Source organism: Molothrus ater, chromosome 3 (genome assembly GCF_012460135.2).
Source record: "Molothrus ater isolate BHLD 08-10-18 breed brown headed cowbird chromosome 3, BPBGC_Mater_1.1, whole genome shotgun sequence".
NCBI lineage: Eukaryota > Metazoa > Chordata > Aves > Passeriformes > Icteridae > Molothrus > Molothrus ater.
Window position 1 is genome coordinate 17206184 of NC_050480.2, and position 25631 is coordinate 17231814.

General features: G+C 46.0%; 2 protein-coding genes across 5 annotated transcripts; one reads left to right on the top strand and one right to left on the bottom strand.

Moving 5' to 3' along the window:
* The first annotated feature begins 737 nt into the window (after window positions 1-737).
* Window positions 738-6967, top strand: LOC118684553 (serine/arginine-rich splicing factor 7-like). 2 transcript variants are annotated; one of them, XM_036379459.1, is made up of 9 exons: window positions 738-821; window positions 1172-1352; window positions 1493-1669; window positions 2626-2700; window positions 2823-2924; window positions 3401-3454; window positions 4732-4776; window positions 5402-5437; window positions 6087-6967. In XM_036379459.1, the coding sequence occupies exons 1-9, from the start codon at window positions 800-802 to the stop codon at window positions 6109-6111; spliced, it is 717 nt and encodes a 238-aa protein (XP_036235352.1). In that variant the 5' UTR covers window positions 738-799; the 3' UTR covers window positions 6112-6967. The 2 variants fall into 2 exon arrangements, with proteins under 2 accessions (XP_036235352.1, XP_036235353.1); XM_036379460.1 differs by lacking the exon at window positions 4732-4776.
* Window positions 6968-8022: 1055 nt separating this feature from the next.
* Window positions 8023-23796, bottom strand: DHX57 (DExH-box helicase 57). 3 transcript variants are annotated; one of them, XM_036379456.2, is made up of 24 exons: window positions 23750-23796; window positions 22314-22512; window positions 21460-21612; window positions 21016-21180; window positions 19866-20668; window positions 18335-18525; window positions 18083-18204; window positions 17627-17822; window positions 16771-16895; window positions 15556-15689; window positions 14708-14762; window positions 14223-14419; window positions 13659-13775; window positions 13248-13344; window positions 12639-12812; window positions 11909-12109; window positions 11182-11458; window positions 10529-10624; window positions 10346-10429; window positions 10091-10228; window positions 9602-9676; window positions 9055-9189; window positions 8509-8709; window positions 8023-8412 (listed from the first exon to the last, which is right to left on the bottom strand). In XM_036379456.2, the coding sequence occupies exons 2-24, from the start codon at window positions 22505-22507 to the stop codon at window positions 8269-8271; spliced, it is 4074 nt and encodes a 1357-aa protein (XP_036235349.1). In that variant the 5' UTR covers window positions 22508-22512; window positions 23750-23796; the 3' UTR covers window positions 8023-8268. The 3 variants fall into 3 exon arrangements, with proteins under 3 accessions (XP_036235349.1, XP_036235350.1, XP_036235348.1); XM_036379457.2 differs by lacking the exon at window positions 23750-23796 and adding an exon at window positions 22841-23486; XM_036379455.2 differs by lacking the exon at window positions 23750-23796 and having other exon boundaries at window positions 22314-22783.
* Window positions 23797-25631: the final 1835 nt, after the last annotated feature.

Here is a 25631-nt window from a genome sequence, read left to right on the forward strand (position 1 = left end):
GTGATTATTCTTGAGATTATTAATGCAGTGAGGAACATTAGAGCCCTCATTTATCTCAGTGTATTTGTTCTGCCTTATTAGGAGATAAGCACACTGGTATGCTCAAAAGCAGCTGGAAAGTCTGCCTAACCCTTGTTCCTAAAAGGCTCTCCTCATTCGTGCTAGGATTTACCTAAAATTACTTTTCATCTGTCAGGTTTATGTTGATTTTTAATTAAAAAATGTCTGCTGCCCATCCATTACTGTGTCTCCCTGGAAAGGCTGGGAGATGCCAACACACAACAGCTTCAGCTGCATGTCAGATACGAGGGGAGAAACCAGGGCCTGAACTCCCGAGGCTGGTTGAGATGGAGCCAAGGTGTGAGAGAGATTCGGAGCAACTTGGGGATGCCTTGTTCCAAGGGAGGCACCGCTCCTGGCCGTGGAGTAAGGACCATGGATGGCGTCAGCTCCTTCACCCTCAGCACAGGCAGAAGCCATGATGGGTCACGCATGAGGGGTGCAAAATGCAACAAGGGGCTCCCGACCGGTCTGCCCCCTCAGAGCCGGACAGGAGCTCTCACTGGGGGCTGCCGGGGGCGAGTGTGTGCCCGGGAGGAGCGGGGGCGGCCCGTGCCCGCTCACGTCCCCTCACGCCTGATGGGCCGCCATGGCCGCCGCGCGGGAACCGACTCTCGCGAGGCCCGCTCGCGCCGAGGCGCGGCCCGCCTCGCCCCGCCCCCCGCGCGGCGCGCAGGCGCAGCGACGGTTCCTCTATATAAGGGTCGCGCCTGCCCGGGCTCGCGCTGTCATCGGGAGGATGTCGCGATACGGGCGATACGGTGGGGACGGCGGCGAGCCTAGGGTGTTTCACAATCGCGTCAGGGCTTCCACTGTGGGTAGGGGGGCGAGGAGGAAGGTGGCGGGAGCGGCGGCGTTCGTGCCGCTCCGGCGGTGGAAGAAGGTGATCGTTCCCTCAGACGGCCGCTGAGAGGGATGGTGGCGAAGGGTCGGGGCACGGCGGGGGCGGCCGCCGCGGCCGCGGGGTCTGTATAGGGCGGGCGCGGCCCGGCGGGAGCGCTCTAAGATGGACGCGGTGTCAAAGATGGCGGCGGCTGGGGGAGCGGGGGAGGGGCGGCCGCGTGCCCGACGCCGCGCGCGGCACTGACATGGCAGCCGCTTGTCCCCGCAGAGACCAAGGTGTACGTGGGCAACCTGGGCACGGGCGCCGGCAAAGGCGAGCTGGAGAGAGCTTTCAGCTATTATGGACCCCTGAGAACCGTGTGGATCGCCAGGAATCCGCCGGGGTTCGCCTTCGTGGAGTTCGAAGACCCCCGGGATGCCGAAGATGCTGTCCTTGGCCTCGATGGGAAGTACGTGCATGTCTGGAACGTCTTTGAGGGCCGCAGCCCTCGATCTCCCTATGCCACACCAATCAGAGATTTCTCATGTTCGTTGCTTGAGCGTGTCAGAGGAAAATATTCCTTTCATTAATAGCTGCTGTATCTTGCAGGATAATATGCGGCTCCAGGGTCAGAGTGGAAGTATCCACAGGGATGCCGCGCCGCTCCCGCTACGATCGGCCACCCGCCCGGCGCCCCTTCGACCCCAACGACAGATGCTACGAGTGTGGTGAGAAAGGCCACTATGCCTATGACTGTCACCGCTATAGCCGGCGAAGGAGGAGCAGGTACGTGCGGGGTCGGGGCGGCCGCGTTGCTTCGCCAGCTCGCTTTTGTGTAGTTCTTGTTAGCAAAAAACACAATGTTACACCAGTTTTAACTCTAACTGTCATAAGTCAACAGGTGTATATCACAATTTTTTTTTTTGCTAATACATATAAAATGTTACTATTTTAATAATCAACCTGGTCAAAACCTTTCAGGTTTCTTCGTTTGAGTCAGTCGCCTTGATTCAGAATGTCACGAGCCTTAAGATTTCATGCTGAGGCGCCTTGCAAATCCGACACTTAAGATCCTCCTAGACCTTGAGGTGATCAGCATAAGAGGCCAGATCCCCTCGAGCCATCTACACGTAGCTTCACCTTATTCTTTAAGGGCAGAAAATTTGAGACGGTGACCGCCGTAACAGTAAATTTGGCTTTCAATTGGGGCCCCCCTCCGGTTTAGAAAGAGGAACACCAGATTGACCACATTCCCACCTAGAAAAATCTTCTTGCGTCAATCAAGCCTCACCCTGGCTCATTGGGCTGTCAGTTTGATCGTCGTTAGATTGAAGAGAACACCTACCTAGATGCAGCGCTCGCCTATAGATACTTCTAGATCGTCTAGATCTGCTAGACCTTGGGCCAAAGAGGGTCGACCTGCAAACTTGCAAGGTTTATTTTAAATACGCATTACAGTGTTTTCTATTCTAATGTAATTCTGCAATGTAATTCAGCTTTTAACATTTTTCTAGGTAGTAAAAATGCTCAAGACAAGTAGGCCCAGACATTTTTCCAACTGACAGATGCTAGTGGTGTGTTTTTGTTGTTTTATTTGGTTTGGTTTTTGGTTTTTCTTTTTTTGATTTATTTTTAAATCCTCTTTTTAGTTGTCTGAAAAAAGTTTTGACTTCAGCAGGGCCTCACACGTGCGGGTTGCTGCAGCTGTCTGCTGATACCTGTTTTTTCTAACCTAAACCCAGGTCCCGGTCTAGATCCCGCTCGAGGTCCCGAGGGAGAAGGTATTCCCGGTCACGCAGCCGCAGCCGTGGTAGGAGGTAGGGCTCTGCCTTCTGTGTGTTCATTCCCACTCCTTCCTCTGTGGGAACCTCTTTCCTTGTCTGTATTTGTTGTGAAAAGTGCCTTGCAGTGATGGGTTGGTTTTTGCTTTGTTCTGTAGATCCAGGTCAGCTTCCTACCGCCGGTCCCGGTCGATGTCTCCTCGTAGATACAGATCCTTCTCACCCCGCAGGTCCCGCTCTGGTTCTCTAAGAAGATCAAGGTATGTGGTTGCTGCTAAACCCACAGCATTGTTGACGGGCACATAAGGTGGAGCTGAAATATCAAATATCTATATATATTTATAGCATTTATAGTGTAATCAGTAAGTTTGTTTTGCAGTTCACGTGTTGATAGGAACTTTTGTGTTGTTACACGCACAAGAGCTATTCTGAATACTTTGTTTAAAATCTAAGCATGTAATTTTGGAGCTGCTGTTTCTGAGATGTTACTTTTTTCTTTTTAACATTTTACCAAAGTTACAGCCTCGCTCTGTGGTTAAGGTTTCCAAATTCACCTACAAGTGTACAGGGTGTAATTGCTTAGTCCAGTAAGACAGTAGAACTCATTTTATCTGCATGGCAGTACTGACCAACAGATCAACAAAGTTCTCAGTCTTCTGGGACATTTATAAGAACTGGTTTCTGTCTCACCTGTATGAAGCATGTGGTACTAGAGCTTCCATTGTTTTCTTTCCAGATCTAGGTCCAGGTCACGCTCCAGGTCCCGGTCTGTTGTATGGCCTCGAAGCAGGTGAGACACTCATTTTGGTTCAAACCAGTAAGGGATTTGGTGTGTTGTTTGTTGTTTGGTTGTGCTGATGTGTTGTTTCTTTGTTTTGTTTTTTTTTTTTTTTCCTTCCCTGGGGGAATTTGTTTGGAAGCACTTAAAAGGCTGTCCAGTAGAGCAATATTTGCATTTAATAATTTATACCTTTTCACAGACAAAAGCAGTGGTGTACAACTTAAGGTCTGTGGCGAGAATTTTTTAAAAAAAGTTAATGCTTAGGTATGTAGTAAATTGAGGATGGTTTCATGTGCTGTGCTGCCTTCTACTTAGCAGTGGAGGAGATGCTCATGCTGCTGAGTACCAGTTCTGGGTGGTTGTGAGCATTCCCATCCTCAGTGACTGTGACCCAGTAGGAAGTTACTTATTATGAGGGGGGAAATGGGCCAGACGGCACCTCAGGAGAGTGACCAGGAAGGTTTCAAAGCAGTGGCACGTAATGTTTTGTTTAACATGTGCCAGCAGTGTCCTTGTAGTATTTTCTGTGAGGTAATAGGCCAGGTAAAGGTGAATATTGATTACCTATCAAAAACAGTTCTGAGCAGAAATAGAGTAAAAGTATTCTGCTTTTTTGGCCAAGTGTGTTGAACAGAGCATTCTGCTGTTGAGTGATAGCTTGAATTCTGACACTCTACGAAGACATTTTTTAAGTAACAACAAACATTTGAGTTGATAAAGTAACATAATAAATGTGGGAGGAAAGTTTCACTGTCCAAGTAGATTTTAATTCCTGAGATAAACTGGGAATAGTTTACTCATTAGTAGCTAGATATTGGTGGAAAATATATATTATGCTGAATAAAATTGGCATTGGGAACTTGAGCTGAGCAATGCACCAGCCGTTCAGCACACACGCTTACTTGTGGCTGATTCCAGGCTCTTAATGTGCTATTAAAATACTTTCTAAGATGATACTTGAAACTATTCTTCCCTTTCTAGAAGGGATACTTGCAGGTAGGAAGGAAGTGTGGGAGTCTGGTCTGGTGTTTTGTGGAGCTGGCAGCTGAAGCTTTGCTGGGGAGCTTCCTGTGCTTGCACTTGTGCCTTTTGATGAGTGGGGTCTCTGCAGTAGGAGCTGAGGATTCCCTTGGAAGGTCCTGGGGAAGGCCTGCAGCACCAGAGCCTTCCCCCTGTGGTTGGTGCTGCTGCCTGGGGTGAATTTGCTGTTGCTGGTGTAGCTAACTCTCCGTGTGTTTGCATGCCCACTGGCTGCTTTGCTGAGCTTTATTTTTCTCCTGTTGTAGGTCTGAGTCTCATGGTAGATCTAAATCTGGCTTACCTGCTAAAAGGTGAGCGTTCAAATACGAGTACCACTCAGTTGGTTTTTGTTTTGGTTGGTGGGGTTTTTTGTGGGGTTCTTTGGTTTTTTCCCTCATGATTCAAAATCACTGTTTGGACTGGTATTTCAGTTGCAGGGTTGTTTTTTACTTTTGTAACTGATTTCAAAAGCATTTTTCATACATTATGGGGTTTTTTTGAACAGCTGATTTTTTGTGGGACAGTAGGCAATTCTTCCAGGATTTTGCATACAGCTGTTACACACTCATTATTACAAAAAAATACTTTTGACAGATTTGGGGCATGTTTTCTCCTACCTCTGTTCTTAAGTGTCTGTAGTTCTCCCTGTCCCTAACTCTGCTCGATTCACTGCTCCTGCTTTGCAGGGTTACTGTGATTACAGCAGCTTTGAAGCTGTGTGTTGCTCTTTACCCGAGGGCTCCAGCTTCCAGCATTTTTCCTTCTCACCTGCAGCTTCTTGCTTAAAGTACCTGGGTACACTTGATACCAGCAGTGTCAATGCATTTTTAACAACATCAAATTGTTCTGGTTTTAAATGGTCAGAAGTGGGTACTGAGAGCACCCAGGTGTACCAGCCACACTGACTGGTCTGTTTGTTTGTTTGTTTTTAAACAGCCGCTCAAAGTCCAGATCACCATCTCCAAAGAGAAGGTAGGAATGTCTTAAAACTGGAGTCTGTTCTATGGTTCAATAGCACTTGAGCTTGAGCAGTTCCTAGAGAAGTTAACTTGGGCAAGGATAAAAGCTCGGGATTTTTAGTTGCCTACATCTGAACTATGAGAAGATGAATTGTTTATGGGCATTTCCTGCTGCTGGCTGTCAGAATGTTATTGTATAGCTAAGGAATAAGAATGCTGCTGCTAAGGAAACCTTTAATGAAATGTTTCTGAGGAATTTAGAATCTAGGGAACAAGTGAGTAATGTAAGGTGTAGAGCAAGCCAATGAAGTGGTGTAGGATTAAATTCCTGCTGGTGACTTGTGAAGGCTCAGGAGTTGCACAGCTGCCAAGCTGTGCTGTGCTCCATGAAGGAATAAGTTTTCCTGTGTTACCAGAGTATGTGCTGGAATTGAGATACCTGAGCAGGCTAGATGTCTCAGCTCTCTTAGTCTTCAGCTTTCAAGCTTAAAGCAGTATTTAAGTTAAAGTGTAAAATACAACACTTATTATTTAAAAACTGTAAATGAAAATAGGGGCAGAACTCCAGAGGAAGCCTGGGGTAGCATGCACAGTTTCTGTTGGTTTTACTGTAAGAGTTGTTCTTAATGGTTTGTTGTCTTTTTTTTGTTTTTTCCTTTCAGTCACTCACCATCAGGAAGCCCTTGAAGGAATGAAAATCCTAAAAGAATGGGTTCAAATTTAAGAAGTTTAGTAAAAAAAATATTTTGTTTACATTGTAAGGGATTTTGTGATGTAAGGGCTTAGCCCTAGAAGGCTGTTTCTATTGACTAGCAATTGGCATGAACCTCTATCTTCTAAAAGTCTTGTTAGCAGACTAATACAAAACTCTTCTGTTGTGTTTGTGTTCTGAAAATGTTGGGCTTTTTTTTTTTTTATTGGTGCATTGAAATAAACTGCATTTCTAACTAAGAAATCAGTTGTGATAAGCCTGCTGTTCACAGTTGGGATGGGGAAGCAAGCAGTGTGCCCCTGGGGTGAAAAACAGCAGGCAGGTTGGGCCAGGCAGCACCAGCTAGGGGGAAAAGGTACCAGTCTGTTTGTGTGTATGCTCGATGTCCATGTCTGTATACCTTTTTTAGGAAGTTTGAGGGGGTTTGTGGAGATCACAGGTCCAAAGCACAACCTGCAGGTTGTGTTCAAGTAGCAGGATCTGTGGGGAGTTGAGAGCTCAAGTTCCTCGTGTCTGCCACGTTCCATCCTGGCAGTGAAATGTACCCAGGGGCCTTGCTGCTGTGCTGATGTGTTGTTGTTTTGGGAAACCAGACTAACCCCATCTCACCATGGATAGGTTACTGAATTAATAAAATAGTTCAGCATTTTTGCCAATTTGCTTTATCTTTGTAGCTGATAATGGCTGTTACCAGAATAGCAAGGAAATTTTGGAGTACTGGGTAATTTTAGGAATGGTAGGAAGGACAGCATGCTGCTTTCCTGGAGTGGCTGAACACCTGCCTGCCCAAGGGAAGTAGGGAATAAATTCTTTTGCTTTTGTTTTATTAAACTGTATCTCAGTGTGTGAATTTCTCATATCCCATGCTTCTCCCTCTTCCTGGTGCCAGCTCATGGAGGTGGGACAGAGGAGGGAGTGGAGCCAGCTGGGGCTAATCCATCTCAGGAGAGCTGCAGTGGCCATTCTCTGCACAGCAATGTTGGGCTTGATACTCCTGTCATCTTCCTCACAGCAGTCTGTGTTGGTGTGAAACTCCTACAAACAATTCATGTGTATTTTTTAAAAAAAACCAAACTTCTCCAAACAATGTTCCTCCCTCCACTCATCGTGCCTCAGGCCGAAGGTTACAGATCAGACTGGTGCTGGAGGCAGTGTTCACTCTGGTGACAGAAAGGTGACAGCCCAGTCCTGTCACTTAAGGCATGTAGTATTTGAGCAGCTTGGCTGCAGCAGTGCTCAGCACTGCAATTAAAAGCAAGGCCAAAGGGAGGAAATAATAGTTCGTGATTGCTACAGCATTTTACCCCACAGTGGAGCAGCCCAGTCCTCAGAGCAGGAGTTTGGCTGAAAGCTTCCAAAAGTGAGACTTCATTTCAGCTGTGCCGGGTGGCAGGAGGACTACCCCATACCAGAACGTGTTAGCAATTAACAATGGCATCTGCCAGTAATTCATTTTAATGCACTACAGCAGTCCCCTCTCAGCTGTTTTACTTACAGTGCAGGCAGGGCTGGAACAGCCTCTCTCAGGGAAAATGTCCGCACTGTCTTGGAGTTTTATCTTGTCACCAGAGCAACCTGCAACTGATCCAAAACCACACTGACTGATCCAGTGCATCTCCTTACCACAGGACATTGTCTGAATTGCAGAACCTCAATGCAAATCTAAAGGTGCTCACTTGTACAAGGACTTTGAGTTGAACTGTAAACAGAGGATCCCTGGTCAGCCAAACTGCCTCAGAAAAGTCTTAGTCAAAATGCAGAAGTGAGTTTAAACCAATTTGGGAGCAGCTCCATATGCCACATGCTGCTTCCAGCTGTGACTATTACAAGAAACAGCTGGCTAGCAGGTGTTTATGTGACCAGAAAACACTACTACCAGGGCATAGTCCCATAAAAAACACTCAGAGGTTTCTATTCCTTCTGGAAGAGTTGTCATTTCCCCAGCATATAGTGTAAGCCACCTTAATTTCAACAAGCAAACAAACCCAAAACTCAACAGTACAGTTGCCATCTTGTTTTTCCAGAGGTCAGTGACACATTTTGGACCAATAAATATGTCAGGACACTGATGTTACTTGGTCTGTTCTCAGGCAGCAGCCATGGGTGATGCTTTACAGAGAGCTGTTCTGATGTCACTGTGTGGTCACAAGCTTGACAATCATCCCGATGATCCGAGAGCCTCGGGGGCACATGCACAAATCCATGCTGGGATTCTTGATTTTATCCTGCAGCAGCTGGTCTAGCTCGCAGCGCAGCTCCTTCACCAGCTCAGCCACCTGGCACAGGGTAAAGCACAGAGGCAGGGGTAAGGCTCAGCTGCAGCTCAGCTCTGCAGCTCTCCCGGGATGGCCCCTCCTCCTCCTCCTCCTCACCTGGTGAGAGGCAGCCACAAAGCGGATCCAGCCATCATCCAGGGAGATGACAAAGTCCCCCTTGAGCAGCTGCATGTGCACCTGGCCGCCGCCCAGCAGCACCAGCGGGTACACGGACACCATGCTGCAGTCCCGGATGAACACACGGCTCGTCTTGATCTTCTCGTGGTACACCAGGTACGGGCTCTCAAAGTGCCTGGTCTGGGACAGGGACACCGCAGCCTGGTCAGAGTGACACTGCTCTTCCTGCCTCGGCCACACGGGCCAACTCTGCCTCTTCTGCAGCACTAACAGACCCTCCTGGAGACCCAAAAGAGCTGCCAACAACTGTTGGCTCCAGAGGCTGCAGTTTAACTCTGTGCCCAGGAGGACACTCCTAACTCAGGAATGCACCATCATTTACAGTCCTAATGCAGGAGTGTTCAGTCATTAAGATTTTTTTATTTTAAACATCAATAGGGATCCTCACTGTAATTTTAAACATTCAAGCAAAAGTGATTTCTTTTATAAAAAGAGAGCATGCTTTACAGAAAAAAGCATCCTGACCTGATAATTCACAGACGAAGGATGAATATGAACATAACCATCATTTTTAGTAACAAACTTCAGCTCTTCTGCTTTTGGTTGCATTTTGACCGCTCCTGTACTGGTCTTCTGGTATTTACCCTCTGGCTTTTTCACCTGCATGGTAAGAAAAAAGGTTATAAAAATCTGCTGCACCAGAAAACCTTTTAACTTCACGTTTTAAAGTTTTCAAAACCAGAAATTCTGTAGTAGCAACATGTCAGGTCACTGGAGACAGGTATTAGACTCCAGCTGCTGTCCAACCCTGACTTCCTTTGTAACTTCAGCCTTCTAAACAGGTGCAATTTTAAGTGGCTTCCTCACATTTCCTGCTGGCTTCTGTGTGACACTGTAATCAGCCTCTAGGAGCAGCAGCAGTCAGGCAATACAAACTGGAGCTCTGATACCACAAGCAGCAAACTTTGGCAACCCAAGCCAGGCTCAAGGCTGCCACACTGAGCCCAAATGAAAGCAAGGGTGTGTGGATATGCTAGACCAAAGAAGGGAAAATGAAAAAGCATTCTTTTACCTGGACAACATTGGGATACAGTGCAGCACACAGCATAGCTGAGATCAGCTTGATGTTCTCTGCATTCGAATTTGCCTGTGAGATAATAGGGGATCATTAGGGATCCTACAGTTCAGTCTGTGAAGGTAAAACCCTGCTCCAGGAATGACTGAATTCCTGAAACTGCTTTGCTTTTACAGCTGCACTTCTCTGCTTTGTAGAGTAGGATGAGTCACTGCCCCTGCAGCCTCAGGTTGGACTGGGCTGTGTTTCCTCCTACTATCAATGGAACAAATTGGCCACCACTGTCCTGGTGCCCAGCTGAATTGTTCTCTGACATCTGGCTACAAAGTGGCTTGCACCCTAGAGAAAGCAAGCACAAGTTGTCCCAAAGCACAGGAATCCTACAACTACCAAACCCTGATCACCCTGACCCCAGTCTTTCTGAAGACAGCCCACATGAAAAACTGCAGCAGCATTGTGAAGCACCAATGAAATGCTGTGGATTACCTCCTCTCCTGTGGCATCCAACACGCCGTCGCCTCCTTGGGACCACTTCTTCTCAATATCCCTGGCTCTCAATCCCTCCTTCACAAAGCCAATGTCAGAAAGCAGCTCTGCAAACTGCCTCTTCAGACTGGCAATTTCCTACAACACACAGAGCTGTGATGGCTGCCACACCCAGCAGAAGAGTCTTCCCCAGTGGCTCATTTCTGTCACTGGGATTCTGCCAGTCCCTGTGCCAGGCCACAAACACTGACCTACCTGAAGAACTCTTCCTGACAGAAAGTTCTCCCTGCAGTAGTTGTAGCTTGCTTGAGAGCCCTCTTTGATACTTAAACGCCATCCCTGATTGAGAGGATGAGAGGAAGCCTTTAATAAAACATTTCTGCTTGGATATCAAACACATCACAAAACCCCAAGAGAGGCTACTGAGTTTGAACCCACCTTATAGGCCTGGAGAAGAGCCAGGTAGTCACTGTTTCCTACTGCAAACTCCAGCTTCTTTTTGTTTGCTTCTTCCCTTTTATCCCATGGTGACACCTAGACAGGCAGTAACAGGTTAGTGTGTTCTTCCCCTGACCACTTGGACGAGCCATTCTAGAGCTACATGGCACATTCTCTTTGGTATTTTCACAGCACCTCACAGGTCAGAGTGCAAATTTTCCCTGTGGATAACAGAAAATATGAGGCATTCAAAAGAGCACCTGATTCAATAGCCAAAGTGACAGTGAAGACACAGAGACCCAAACTGAGCTCTGCATTCACAGCTCAGACGTGTCAGCTCCATCCATTATCACTATTTCACAATTTATATTACCAGTTATTTTCACACCAAATTCAGACAAAATGTCTGGACTTCTTAGCTAAAAATCAAAAATAACATTCCCTGTTTCTACTGTATATAAATACCACTCTTGCCGCTACCACATGGTTTTGAACTTCTGCTTATAACTGGACTGTTTTAACAAGCACTGCATTAACCATATAAACAATTTAGGCTAAAAAGAAGAATTAAAATATCAAGTGTAGCGTACTGCAAGTCCCAACAGCATTTTGCTGCTGCACAAAAACACGGCCCTCTGGTTAAGAATACTTACAAAAGGTGACTTAAAGGCCAGGCTGGCTGCTATGGTCAGTGCAGGATCCAGGCAGCGGAAGATGGTGCCAAACAGCATGAGCTTGCCAATCCTGACATCCACAGGCAGTGAAGCCAGGTGGTATCCCAGAGGAGTGAGCTTCTCCTCTGGAGTTAACGCTCCCAGGTCCCGCAGCCGCACCTTTGATGCCTGCAAGGACTCAGTTCTGGGGGGCTCGATCAGTCGTGATAAGACAGAGTGAAGACTCTGCTCAGAAAACATCTCCAGGATCTTAATTCTTAGGAAGAGGGGAGGGAAAGTTAAAAAGACAAAACAAAGAAAGAAAAAAAGCAGCTTAGTTCCATATACAGGATAAAAACCCCAAGCTTTTGTAAAAACAGATTGATAAAAGCAAACAGAAAACATGCATTGAAGCACACGCTCCCTAGAAGAGGGCCTGTAACACAAAGCTGAAGTCAGGGAGCAATGTGGAGTACTGAGTCTGTAAGAACAGATTTCTATTTAGTACACTGAGGTTTAAAATGAAGTTTTTACTGCAAAACTGTAATTGGTGCTGCTTTGTTTCCTTTCAGTACAAAGGGGTATGCAGCGTGCAGCAGGGACAGGAAGGCCTCTTCCTTCAATGTTTGCATGATGATGGTGCTTGCTGTGGGTTGTGGCAGGTGCTCCCTGCAGCAAAGGAAGGACATTCTGCACGCTGGCGTTTTCAGGAAACACAAGAGCTCACCTTAGACAGAGCTGCTCCAAGGGCACTCTCTGTATTTCTGGCAGCTGCTGTTTTACAAGCTGATGGTTGTAGTGGTGGCTGCTGAAGAGGTGGAAGCAGACGCCCGAGGCCACACGTCCTGCCCGCCCTTTCCTCTGCAGAGCATTGGCCTTGGACACAAAGGTGTCCTCCAGACTTTCCATTCCTTTGCTTGGGTCATATCTACAGGAGAGCAAGAGACAGGTTTGTATTCACACAGCCACAGAATGGTTTGGCTTGGAAGGGACCTTAAAGATCATCCAGTTTCAACTTCCTCTGCCACATGCAGGGACAGTTTCCACTAGACCAGGTTGCTCAGAGACCTCTCCAGCCTGGACTTGAACCTTCCAGGGATGGGGCAGCCACAGCTTCTCTGGAAAACCTGTGCCAGTGCCTCCCAACAGTGAAGAATTTCCTCCTAACATCCAATCTAAACCTGCCCTCTTACAGTGTGCAGCTATTTCACCCCTTGTCCTGTCACCTGCCCTTGTAAGGAGCACACAAAGAACAGGCTGGAGGCTGAGCAGGCAGGTGCTGCCAACTTCTGTATGGATACAGTTCCCACCCCTGCACTTGGATCCGAGCTTAGACTGGCTTTTTCCACCTCACAGCAGCTTTCTACAGCCCAGGTTTCCTTCCAGTTTTTCCCAGCTCTTTGGAAAACTCAAGGCTTGAAACAGTTTACAAAACCCCAAGGAATGAATGCCAGTACCTTTTCTCTTTCATTTTTCCAGAGTCAATCACATAGACCACATCATCGATGGTGACAGATGTCTCTGCAATGTTGGTAGAGATGATGATTTTGGTAACTCCTGCAGGAGGCCTGAGGAACACAGACTGCTGTTCTTCACTGGACAGTGAGGAATGAAGTGGATAAACCACACACCTGCAAGGACAACAGGACAAGATGCTCAGGGCATCTCCAGCCTCTTCCTTCTTGGTAACAATCTGCCTGCACACACTTTTGCCTCACTGGATACTGCCCAGAGTGTTACTGCTCCTTGTAACCATCCGAGGCCAAACACAACCACAACTAAATGTAACTCAGCAAACATTCTGAGATTTCAGCAGCCTGGATCACGCAGAGCACAAAATGGAAACCACTCCTCACTAGGATCTCTGAAAACTTCAACAAGTGACCTTCTTGAGCTGAGGAGAAAAACAAAAGGAGGGAGCCAACAAGATAGAAAAGGAATTACCCTGACTGGAGTCAGCTCACACATTTAATCAAGCTAATTTATCCCTGGATAAAGGCGGGCTTTGTGCAGGAAATGACTATTTATGGGTAAAGACTGACAGTTTTGGAGCTTTTCTGCCTTACCTCTTGCTGTGCCTGTTATTAAAAAGAGCATTAGTCTGAAGCTGCTCATAAAGCATCTTGATTTCTGCTAGGCCAGGCAAAAATATCAACACAGCACCTATATATGTAGATAAAAAAAATTAAAAATCACTCAACAAAAAGGACAGCACAATATTTTATTAATGTGCAGTTCTTGTACTAAAAAAGCACACAGGCTGTAACAGTTCTTCACAAAAGACTTCTCAAAATAGACAATTTTCTCACCTTCCCCCTCTGATGTACATCACAAACTTTGGAACTCAACTAGCAATTTATTTTTTTCAATAATAGTCAGTAGCTACAGAACCTCTGCATGCAAATCATTAGCTTTGGGCTTTCCAAGAAACTTCCAAGAATCTTCTTTCATTTATCTCCCAAGGACAATGAAATTACCTGGGGGGTATGAATGTCTGCCAGCAACTATCCATTCCAGCAAGGCTTCAATTAATTCTAGATTAACTTTGTCCAAGTCCATGACAGACATTGTTTTCAACACTGCCTTGCTAACCCCTGGGAAAAAAGATATAAAAGATGCAGTAAATCCGTGTCTTGTAAAAAACATCTGCGGATGCATGGGACCAATGACAGCTTTGTTCAAAGAGCACTTGGCTTAGACCTGAAGAGGGCAGATCCATGCTGTGCCTCAAGCAAAGCTGCTTCAGCAAGAACAGATACAGAGAGCAAAGTGGAACTACGAAAGCATCTGAAAACGGATGGAAAGAGACAGTAGCTGAAAATTGTCCATTTTCAGATGCTAAGAGCTAGTTTCAGCCAAGATCTTTGCTTGTAGTTTAAGAGAACAATGGGTTCTCTTTTATTTTTTTTAAACTAGCAGGAAGTTTCTCATCTAGAACTTCACAAGTGCAAAACTCCGAATTACAGTTAAGCATTCAGCCTACAGTGATAATATCCCATGTTGTCTGCATGCCAATTTATTAAATTTAAGAAGGAGTTCACCTTTATATCGTGTAAGGAGCTGCTTCAGAGTTAACTTCTGGTCTGGATCTGAATCTCTGACCACGGTCTCAGTGGTTTCCAGAAGGCCAGCACGCCTCAGGTCTTCCTCTACTTCTTCAAATGCAGTTCTTTTGTGTCTCCCACTCTGTTCTTGCTTTACCTTCCTCCTGTAGGGACTGCTGTCCTCTAAAACATACCTGGGCAGCAAAAGAACATTTGGTAGTGTGGAAAGAAGCCTAACAGTCTCCTTCTAATAATTAACTACAAATAGGGTATCTAAAATATTTTTAAGTCTGAGAGGAACTTTGTACAAATCATAGATAATATGAAGGTCAAGGTGCTTTAGTAGAGCCCCAAGAGTGCAGGTGATGAGGGAGATCTGAGAGGATTTACTTTTAAAATAAATGCACAGAACAGTCTCAAGGTCAAAAGTGTAACCTCAACCTCGCCATCCAAATACATCTGAGAACGTGTTTATTTCACACCTTGTCATTGCAATCACATCTTCCAGAAAAAACTGGTCCACAGGAAACGTTCGACCTGAAAGAAAACACGAGAATAAATCTATCTACACAATAAATCTATCTACACAACAGCATGGAGAAAAGAGGAAAAATACCAAAGACTATTGTAATTTTATACAGGTCATTATGACATACACTGGCTGCACAGCTCTCATCTACACTGCACTCTTTAACACAATTTCTGACTAGGACAAGCAGTGGGTGTCTTCCAAGCATGGAGTGTTCAAGGCCAGGTTGGATGGGGCTTTGAGCAACCTGGTCTAGTGACAGGACATCCCTGCCCACGGCAGGAGGTGAAACTAGAGGACTTCTAAGGGCCCTTCCATCCCAAACCAATCTAGGATTCCATGGTAACATGCACAATGCACTCACACAGGCAGAGAAGGGTAGATGCACCTAGGGGAACACACCCATGTTCCCCTCCAGCTCCACATCATAACTCAGCAATTTAAAAGGCACGTTGGGCTAAACATGTACACATCCAGCTGGATCCTCTCACTGATCCTTTTCTCACAAGGATACAGGAGAGTCTTCAGCTGTGGTGAAACTAACCCAGGGAACATGTCATGTACACACCATATAATGATTGTCTTCTGAGGAGGGAAATTCTGCTGGTATACAGACAGCACAAAAATGTCAACATTCCCAAGTCCTTTCTCTCCTAAATCTCATCAGTCTCTCCCCCTAAGTCTTGAGCATCGAATTTCTGGCATACATCCTCATCTTGAATTGAGAAACACTTTGCAAGAAGAAATAGTGAAAACAAATCTCTAAAACGATGAATGACAATAAAAATGAATGGTTTTCACCTGGTATGTTAATGATTGGACAGGAGTGGAAGTACTGAGAGAAAAGCTCAGCATTCAGGGTGGCACTCATCAGTATAATGCGCAGGTCTGGCCTCTGAACCATTATATCCTTCAAAACCAGCAGCAGGAAGTCACTGAAGAAAACAGGCAAAAGAACTTGAGTGTCTTCAGCATTAACTTTCAGATTATTTTTCTCCCCTTCTGTCTACCTTCCTGGTGTTTTCAACAGTACAGCAACACCATCACAGAAGCATGAGCTTGTTGGAACTGCCTAGTGAAAAGCAATCTGCAAATCTGACTCTTTTCTGGTTGTCCCTTACTGGAGTGTCAGGATTACTTAGCAAAACCATTTAAACAAAAAGTTTTATAAATTACTTACATTAATGAAAACACAAGAACATCAGATAAGAAATTAACTCAAAGTAACAGATGAGTCCTTTTTGCTCCTCTTCTTCACTAGAAGAGTTACTACAAACTTACCCACTCTTCCCTGCTCACTGTATTTTTCCCTCTATCCCTCTATATTTATAGCTTTTGTGGCATGACTACAAGACGGGCTTGAAGTGATTTTAAATGAGAAGGAAGAGGAATCTTTGAGACACAAGCACTCTTAAGTGGCTAAAATGCCACTTGAGCTGCAGAATAATGGGTAAGAGACAAAGCCTCCTAGAAACCCATTGCACTGCAGTGTTTGACAAGGAAAACAAACAAAAGGATGCTTTCCACCTAATTTACAAAGATACTGACAGATGTTATCTTTTGCCTGTGATCAGGAGGCAAGTGAGGTAAAACTGCAGGAGGCTAGAGCAGGATAGGATGAGACTGTCTAGTAAAATCTACAGACTGGAAGAAAAGGTGAGCATTTGTCCCTTGCTCTGCTGAAGCCTTCATGTGAAGAATTACGGTATTTGATAAAAGTTGAAACAAGAAAACCGTAAGGAACAGCTTTGGTTAAAGTTACTTAACCCTCCAGCCCTATCCAAAACCTCTTTGCAACATTGCTGCAATGTGAGGGCGCTTTGGAGGCACAGCAATTTCTGAGAGATGAGCTTTCTCACAAGCTGCTGCAGCACAATTTCCTACTGCTCAAAGACAAGAACCTAAACCCAGACTCCTTCCACCATCCCATACCACTGCCACAGGATCATCTACTTGCACCTTAGCCACCTTTAACTAGGTTTCTTCATTTTGCTTACAGGGTAAGAGATTATTTACCTTTCTTCTGTTCTTTCGTGAACTTCATCAACAATAACATGAGTGACTCCCTGCAAAGTCAGATCTCCTTCCAGCCTTCTCAACAGCACACCAGTAGTGCAGTACAAAAGCCTGGTAGCTGAGGACTTGAAGGGTAAGACAAAGCATTCAGTTGACTCTGGGCAAATTAACACAGTGCAAAGAGAGTATGTGCTGCTGTAAAGCATTTGGTTTCAGCTCAGTGCCAGGTTTGACTGAGAGGGAACAAGCAAGCCCTGCTGGAGATGGATTTTTATTTCTTGACTGACACTGACAACACCTGCTTCTTACCTAGGGGCATTGCTACCTATCAAAACATATGAACTGCTTTTCCTGTGGATACAGTTTTCTGATAAACAACTCAGATCTCTCTTCCTAGGAAGATTTGGTGAATCTCTTTTTTAGCATACATCTTGGAAAAAGCAATCAGCTTGTAACACAGACAAAACTTCACTTCCAACACAGCAGTTTCTGTCTGGTTGTAGTTGCACCCTCAGTCTCCACTTGGGAGACACATGGGAATGGCAACAGCCAGAAAAGCAGACAGCAGCCTTCCAAAGGACAGCAGGATTACTCACACTCTCAAACCCCCTCACCTTGCTCAACAGAAAACAAACCCACAAGACACAGCACTGCCCTCTCATTCTGCAAAGTGAACTGTGCAACTTGAGATGAAATAAAATACAGAACATGTTTCATAGTATTTTGTAAATATAGATGATACAAACTTGCTTATGTCACTGCATGGCAGGTTTAGGGCAGAGATTCTGTACACCAGAGAAGCACTAAACACATTTTAATAGGAGTAAATGAAAACCAGCAAGCAAAGCATATGTACCTTGACACTTTCCAGACGGATCTGATATCCAACAGTGAGTCCAATCCTTTCTGTTCTTTCCTTGGCTACACGTTCAGCCACAGAAATGGCAGAGATCCTGCGAGGCTGAGTGCAGATGATGTTTGCAACTCTGCTTGGAGAGCCTTGCAATGAAGCATCCAAGATAAACTGAGGAATCTGAGTGGTTTTCCCACATCTGCACAACAAAATCAGGAATTAATTAAAAACCCCACAAATGCAACACCTTCCACCCACATAAATTGACTGCATTCCACTGGAAATTTCCTTTGTTTCATTAGTGTGATCCTTCACATGAAGTTCACCTAGGACTGCTGTCACTGGTTACACTGGTCACAGATGAGCCACCACGCCAGCCTTTCCAGAACATGGACCGTATTTCATGTTATTCTGTGTATATTTGAGACATAAAGTCTGTATGTGCAATCACACTCTTACCCTGTCATGCCACTCACAACAAGAACTTGGTGGCTCTCAAGCAAACCCAGAATGTTTTCTCTCTCTTGCCATGCAGGGAGCTTCTGTCTTTCATACAGCATGGACTGAAAGTGCCTGGAAGACTGATGGACAAAGACAGCACAGCAGTAAGAACACCACTGGATGGAATAGAACCATCTGAAACAACAGCTTGTCTCTGTAATGTTTTATTTCTCTAAAGTAAGCAACAAAACTGTGTTCTGCACATTGTACCTTTTTCTGCCGAAACTGCGCGCAGATTTTAACATTTTCATTATACAGAGACTTTGCCTGCACATCATACTTTTTGGAAAGCTTCTTCTTCAAGTTCACATAACTCTCATTCTCCACAACAACTTGTTCAGGCTCTTCCTCCTCCTCTTCTGCCACCACCTCTTCTTCTTGAGGCTCTGACACTATTGAGGCTTGAGACAGAGAGTGTACAGCTAAATATTGTTATTACTAAGGAACGGGCAATGAAGGAAAGAGAGACACGTTCCAGCAGCATTTCCAACAAAGAACCTCGTTAGACTGGGCCTGTGGGTCTGCAGGGCTGTTTCTGACATGCATTTAGCTCAACACCACCAGCACACCTCCCCTCACCTCCCCAAATCACCCACAGCTTCTCCAGCCCCATCCCACTTGTCCCTACCCCTGCACCAGGGTCCGGGTGGCCACACATGGTTAAGTGGTTTGCCTTCCTGCACATTTTCCATGTGCCTCAGCTCACTTCTCCAATACACAACCACTCCTATGCAGTACAAAATGCTTATAAATTAGGGTAGTTTTAATTAATTAAGTGTTAAGTCACTGCCAAATACTTTTAAACCAAAGCTGAAACTGGACAAGCTACTTCAGCACCTTTGCCTATCAACTGAAGCAGGATTTGCTCAGACTGTCAGCCAGCCCTTGAAAGTTTTAAGGCTACTTTTACTTTAAGAAAAGGTATTTTATAGCATAAGGAATATTTTATAACTAATGAAAATAATTTGGAATCTCAGTTTCTGGAACACAGCTGTTTTGCTGCAGAGGTGTTCAAACAATGGAATACTTTGTCTTACTTCAGAAAAGCACAGTTTGTCACTATTTAAGAGCTCTAGAACTCTATGCACTTGAAAACTGTCTTGAAAAAAGCTTGCCTTAGATAAAAGTAGTTTTGGAATTGAGAGCTGGAAAGTCACCCTCCCACAAGTGACACAGACTCAACTCTCCCCCTGTGAAAACAACCTGTCTGCACCAGCATAAATAGAATGAAATGATACTTGAACAACATTCTATAACCACTTTCCACATTTACTCAGCCTTAAATCCACCTTTGTAAGTTAATTTTGAGGAGCTGCTGGTAATTTTAAGTAATCTGAAAAAAGAGGTTTCTGAATTGATGAGTTGCAGATGCAGCAAAGCTTGCAAACAACCTTTCCTGTTCCCTTCCAAGCACACTTCTCTGGTCCATTCTGGCAAGCTCACATCTCCCAGTGCTTTCCATGGATTGTGTGACAATGGGCATCACTCACTCTGCCAAAGCAAACCCTGCTCCCAGAACTCAGTTCTGGCCAGCACAAAACCTCTCTGCTGCAGCTTGATTACAAAAGGAACTTCCTGAGGCACTGACAGATCATGGATCTGGCTCACCACATGACTTCAATCTCCAGAAATAGATTTGGAACAGATGGCTGAACTGGGGGCTCTGCCTTATCTCCCTTTTTTCCTTTTAAATCTTTCTGACTGTTCTTAGCCCAGAAACCATAAAGGAGATGTGGTGTACCTTCAGCCTGTTGATTTGAAGCAGGTGCACTCTCTGTCTGTGGCTTTACAGGAGGTGCTGCCAGCAGGGAGACAGGAGGAACACTGAACTTGTGATGAGTATTGCTCAGGAGCTCACTGATCTCGTGTTCATCTTCTAAACAAGTCACCAAGGTGTACACCACCGGCTCATGAGACTCTGCAGCTGCCAAGGCCTTTCCAAAGAGGAATTCAGCAATGTGCAGACGACAAGCAAGAGGCAGATTCTCGTCAGTGGAGTAAAATGCCACAAGAGGTGCTTGAAGTGGATACTTGTTCTCATCAGGAAATCTCACTTCAAGTTCATAGATGGGACCATCACTGTCTCTGACATGAGCATCGTCTACAGAGTTCTTGGATGTGTTTAATGGATGGTTTGGGGGGAATTCATGCCTAAATCTGCATTTTGAACCAAACCTGCAGCCTCCTTGGAGGTAAAATTTACATATTTCCTTTGAAGTCTGTTTTGCCATGTCCTTTGTACTTTTTTGTTTAGATTTACTGAACCTGTGTGCTAGGTAGTCCAATTCCAAACTGAAAGTCCAAACACGATTTTTAATCCTTTCTACAAACTTTTCTCCATAAATTGACCGGAGGGCAAAAGCTTCTTCTTGTCTCTGCTCTAAACATTCCTCTTGACTGGCTTCAGCAGCTGCTGCAGAAACCTGCATCTTCTCTCCATACTTTTCAGAGAAGCACTGCAATAGCAAATCCTCCAATGAGGCCCCAATATTACCATTGCAGGATCTCAGCACTGCCCTACAGCGCTCGCAGTCAAAACCGTACCTGCACCAAAACAGAAAGAACAGGGCAACAAGTGAGTGAGAGGCTCGTGTGAAGCAAAATAACCACAGACCTGCTTGACCAGGCTCACAGCAAGGGAGCATGCATGGCACTGCCTCACACCTCAGAATGCAGCACTTAATAGTTTCAGGGTTAGACTTCCCCACTCCACTACAGAAATTGAACCCTTCAGAAAAAGCTGTCACATATAAAAAGCTCCCAAACAAGCAAAAGTATTGAATAACTATTAACATCTGAGCAAAATGGATGAAGAACACAAGGAGGGCTTACAGAGTATTGAGACCAGGGATCTACCTCTTCATGATACAAATTATTCAGTAAAGCATCACCTGGAGAGTTTGTGCACAGCAAATGAAGACACTTCACTGTCCACAATTCTGCGCTCAGCTGGCTCAGCAGACAACCTTGGCATTGCATCAGAAGCTTCCTGTTCTGTTGACCAGCACTGTTCATCATCCAGGTAATCAGGCTCATCATCATCTTCTCCAGCTACACTGATAAAAAGAGTTATCAAGTTAAAATGAAACAAAATTAAAATGTTGAGTAGACATAAAACTCTGCCTCTGCAGTTTTAAATCCTTCATTTAAATGGTAGATTTGGCTACGCCTTTCCCAGAGTTAATACTGTAGATGAACAAAGCAGAGTCAAAACCATAGGATTTGAGATATAATTAAAAGTTAAGGGGAAAAATACTGTTTCCATTTCTAACAGTATGCCTGCTAAAGCATGCTCATGTAGAGAAGATGGAAGTAGTGCCTCCATTTCAACTAACTCTGATTCAGGTGCCAGCTCCTGTCCTTGCAGCTCTTGAAGGAGTTCTTTCACTCTTCTCTGGTTCTCTGATGTCATGTGTATGGTCTGCAGAGGCATTCTTGCTTCAGGTCTCTGCTTCATTTGCCCTCCTCTTCTGGCAGGGGCACTTGATCTGAAAATTAAAATAGGACACAACCATGAGTTATCTGCTGGCTCAAATGTTCTTTACTGAATTGGGATGTTGGGGCCCAAACTTGTAATTCAAAACAGGAAAATCAAAATAAGATAAATCCATCACCTAAGGATTATTCAGCTGGAGTCACTCTTATGCGACCATGATTTGTGAGTCTTTACATGTGCATACATGTATTGTATCCTATGTCGAATCCAAAATGATTTACTGAACACTTTGCTAGGTAAAGCTGTTCTTAGACTACAATACAACCACAAATTTCTAAGCTAGATGGGTCAGAACTCACACAGGATACTAAAATAATTCTAAATTGCTGATTTTCAGTGGCCCAGCTTCTGTTTTGTAATACACAAATATTAATATCCTGTGTTTATTAATGTGTTCTGACCACAAGTGTCCTGAAATTACTTTATGACCAAAGAAGAAAATCAGAGGCTATAATCTTTATAAAATAAAACACTTAGCTAGGTATCAAATCCATAAAACATCAATCAAAACAGACATGTAAAAACTGCTTCATACTGAAACACTTTCATCACTCTTTCGCTCTTCTCTATATTCAAACACATCCAAAAACCAGCCCCAAATGTCTATGGATGTCAACATACAAAAAGTATCTCAAATGGTCCAGAGTATCCCAAACACCTCTATGCCAGCCCCCTCCAAACCAACAGAAATACCTGGATTCTAGCCTTGGTTCCTCAAAGAAACAAAAATCATCTCCATCGTCCCAAATTTTGGTTGAACATTTCCTACTTCCACCGAGCTGAGGCTTGTTTGAATGGCCACTGCCGCCTCCTCGTTTTCCACCGCCTCCTTTGCCTCGTCCTCCTCCTCTGTTGGGCTTTCCTTTTTTCCTCGCTAACCAACTCATGTTTCCTTGGAGAAGAAGAGGAAAAAAACAGTCCTTAGTTGTGAAGGTGATTAAGCCCATCACCATGTGTATGTCTGAGCACACATTATTTGTTTTCCTATGTGACAAGGCACCCTCTCAAACCACTGTTGATTGTCTGCATGTTGGTGTGTCTGTATGCACATGGAGCAAAAAGTATTCTTCTGGAACATTGTTTAGTGAGTTCTGTGGCTTTAGAAAATAAAAGTATTATTCCTCAGCCAAAAGCTGCAAGTTTGACAAGACTCTCTGTCAAAAGCATGAGCCTACCACTCTGATGGAACCCTCTTGGACATGGAAGCCCACAGGACAAACCTTCAAGGGAAATTTCACAGAAGCCTCTGTCCCGTCCCTTTTTAATTCAGCAGCGTGTGCAGGGCTGAGGCTAAAAGGTGGAAGGGGAGCTAAAGCCCAAGATACAATGTTTTTTTTTCACATTATCTCACACTGGGCTCCCTTCTGCAGGGAGCTGCCCATGCTGCTGAGCCTGGCCAGGGGAGTGACTGGACTTGTCCTGGCAAACAGGCGGCCTCCTCCCCTTCTCTCGGCAGCGTCTTTCCCAGCGCTGACAGCCCAGCCCATCAGCGCTGCCCAGCATTAACACATCCTCCAGCTGCACCTCATGCTAATGGGACAGGGGAGCAGCTGTGGGCAGCCCGGCAGGAATTTATTCTCTGGATCTTTGCACTGGCACCTCCACAGCCAGGAAAAGACCTGATGCGGCCGCGCACAAGTATCAGCTCAAACGAGGGCTTGGGAAAGAAGCAAGTTCCCTTTTTTGTGGCCGCTTTCCCCACTCCAGCTCCACTGGGGCTGCCCAGGAGCTCACAGCCAAGCTGACCCCGCCCGGGGCAGTTCGGCAGAAGCGAGGGAGGGAGAAGGGAGACCATGGCAGGTGCCCCGAGGGAGGGAGAAGGGAGACCATGGCAGGTCCCCCGAGGCCTCTGTCACACACGGTTCCGTCTCCTCCCTCTCAGCTCAGAGCACAGAGCCCCGGGCACGGAGCAGCTCCGCCGGCTCGTCCCGCCCTTCCCCATGGCACCTTCCCCATCCCGGCTGTCTGGGGACCTCCATCCTCTCCCAGCCCCGCGCTCCCCGGACCCCATCCCTTGCCCACCTCCCCTCAGCCGAGCCCCCGCGCAGCCCCTTCCCCTCCACCCCCGTTCTCCCCGGAATCGTGACACGCCCCGCAGCTCCACCACTCCTTTTCCTCAGCGTTCCCACCTCTCTGCCCGGTACCTCCCGGACTCCCCGATCCGGATCCGCGGCGTTTCCCTTCCGGGCCACGGCACCTCCGCCCGCCCCGGCCCGCCCCGCTCCTGCCGCTCCGCCCCGCTCCCCGCGCACAGCGCCTGGCGCTGGGAATTCCGTGTGGCTTTAGGCTGCCGTGCGTTTGAATATCTCTCTGTGTGTGGGGCTGGAACAGTGACACCGGCTGTTTGTTTGTTTCTCAGCAGGCATGCTGGTTTTTAAAGTAGCTCTCGTATTCCCGAGTGAAGACGAGAACGATGTTTGGAAATCTTGGTTGGTGCTCGCTGCACCAAGCCACAGGTTCCTGAGGGAGCTGGGTGGGGGGGGGGCTCGGCCTGGAGAAAGGAAGGCTCGGGGGGTCTTTATCACTCTCTGCAATTCCCCGACAGGAGCAGCCAAGTGGGGGTCAGCCTCCTCCCCTGGGTTACAAGTGACAGGAGGAGAGGAAACAGCCTCAAGTTGTGCCAGGGAAGGTTTAGATCGTCTACTAGGAGATGTATTAATGGAAAGGGTGGCCAGGCATTGGGCAGGCAGCCCAGGGAAGCACCATCCTTGGAAGTGTTAACTCTGGGATGTGGCACTTGGGGACAGCCATGGGTTGTTGGTGGGCCTGGCTGGGTTGGGTTAATGGCTGTACTCAGTGATCGTGGAGGTCTTCTCCAACCTTCACTGCAAAACCCAGTGTGGGACTAAAAGGGAGGAAAGTGATACCAGTTTCAGGGTGAGGGTGACATAAGTGACAAGAGCCCCCAAAGCTGTGTCACTGAGGTGGGGAAGGCCTCGCTGCAGGTCCCTGCACACACAGGGTCGCCCATGACAGCTGCCCTGCAGCACATCCTGTCAGGTCTTGACTCTATGGATGGAGACTCCACAACCCCTCCAGGCAACCTGTATCAGGTTGGAGTTTAAAGAAAAAAAAATTACACACTAGCTTGGCTGTGTAAGAACCACCACAGCCCCCAACCCAGAGACAACACCTGCCATGAGGGTGTTTCCTCAGGGTCCTTCTGCAGATGGTAGCCACAGCCACCACTCTGGTGGTCCATTTGGGTCTGCTCTGCCCCAGAGAGGCAGAGCACCCCTTCCCCACCACCCCCACAAGGGGAAGAATGGTTCATAGCAATGCTGCTGACTCACATTTCGTGCCACCCAAAAGTGCCTGATCCAGCAGGGCTTATGTGCTCCATGGACCCACCTCTGGGAACAGCCTGTCCACAGGGATGGAGACTCAGTTCTGGGAGAAGTGGTTCTCTACAGCTGAAGAAATGCATTGCATGATCTCATGGGGTTTTGCCTCTCAGATGCCTTCTTGTCTTGAAGTGAAAATACTTCTATTCTCATACATATATACACTGTTCTCATTTTCTAGAGGCGGACTGCAAAAGGACATCTGAGTTTGTGCTTGAGGGGAACAGTCAATTTTGTTCAATTTTCTTGTTTTTTGCTTCTGAAATAGCCAGCTCAAAAAAACCCCCAAAAAACAACAACAACAACAACAACAACAAAAACCCTAAACCTAAGCAACAACAACAACAAAACCAAACCAAAATAAACACACACACACACCCACACCCACACACACAAAAAAAAATTACTCTGTCCTCTGTCCCTAGACTTTGACTTCATAGGTAGCAGCATCTTCCAGAGAGCTTCTGTTAACTTAAGAGCCTGTCCTTTCAGCTCCTTTGCTAGGGCTCCACATTTATCTCACCTGCACAGCAATTATACTGATTTGGGCTGTGCAGTTTCACATTTCACATTTTCTGCCTGGAGGGTATCTTTGAAGCAGATCTTTGTCTTTCAGGGAGAAATCAGTCTACCTTTTGTTACTGTGCCTCCTCCTTTATGTCTCCCT

Coding starts and splice junctions, on each gene's coding strand:
- DHX57 (XM_036379455.2), bottom strand. CDS start 22,573: ATGGTGATGGGCTTAATCACCTTCACAACTAAGGACTGTTTTTTTCCT. Junction 8,710..9,054: donor CTTCGTCTGTGAATTATCAG/GTCAGGATGCTT, acceptor TCCCTGTCCCAG/ACCAGGCACTTTGAGAGCCC. Junction 8,413..8,508: donor TTGTGGCTGCCTCTCACCAG/GTGAGGAGGAGG, acceptor ACCCTGTGCCAG/GTGGCTGAGCTGGTGAAGGA.
- LOC118684553 (XM_036379459.1), top strand. CDS start 800: ATGTCGCGATACGGGCGATACG. Junction 822..1,171: donor GTCGCGATACGGGCGATACG/GTGGGGACGGCG, acceptor TTGTCCCCGCAG/AGACCAAGGTGTACGTGGGC. Junction 5,438..6,086: donor TCACCATCTCCAAAGAGAAG/GTAGGAATGTCT, acceptor TTTTCCTTTCAG/TCACTCACCATCAGGAAGCC.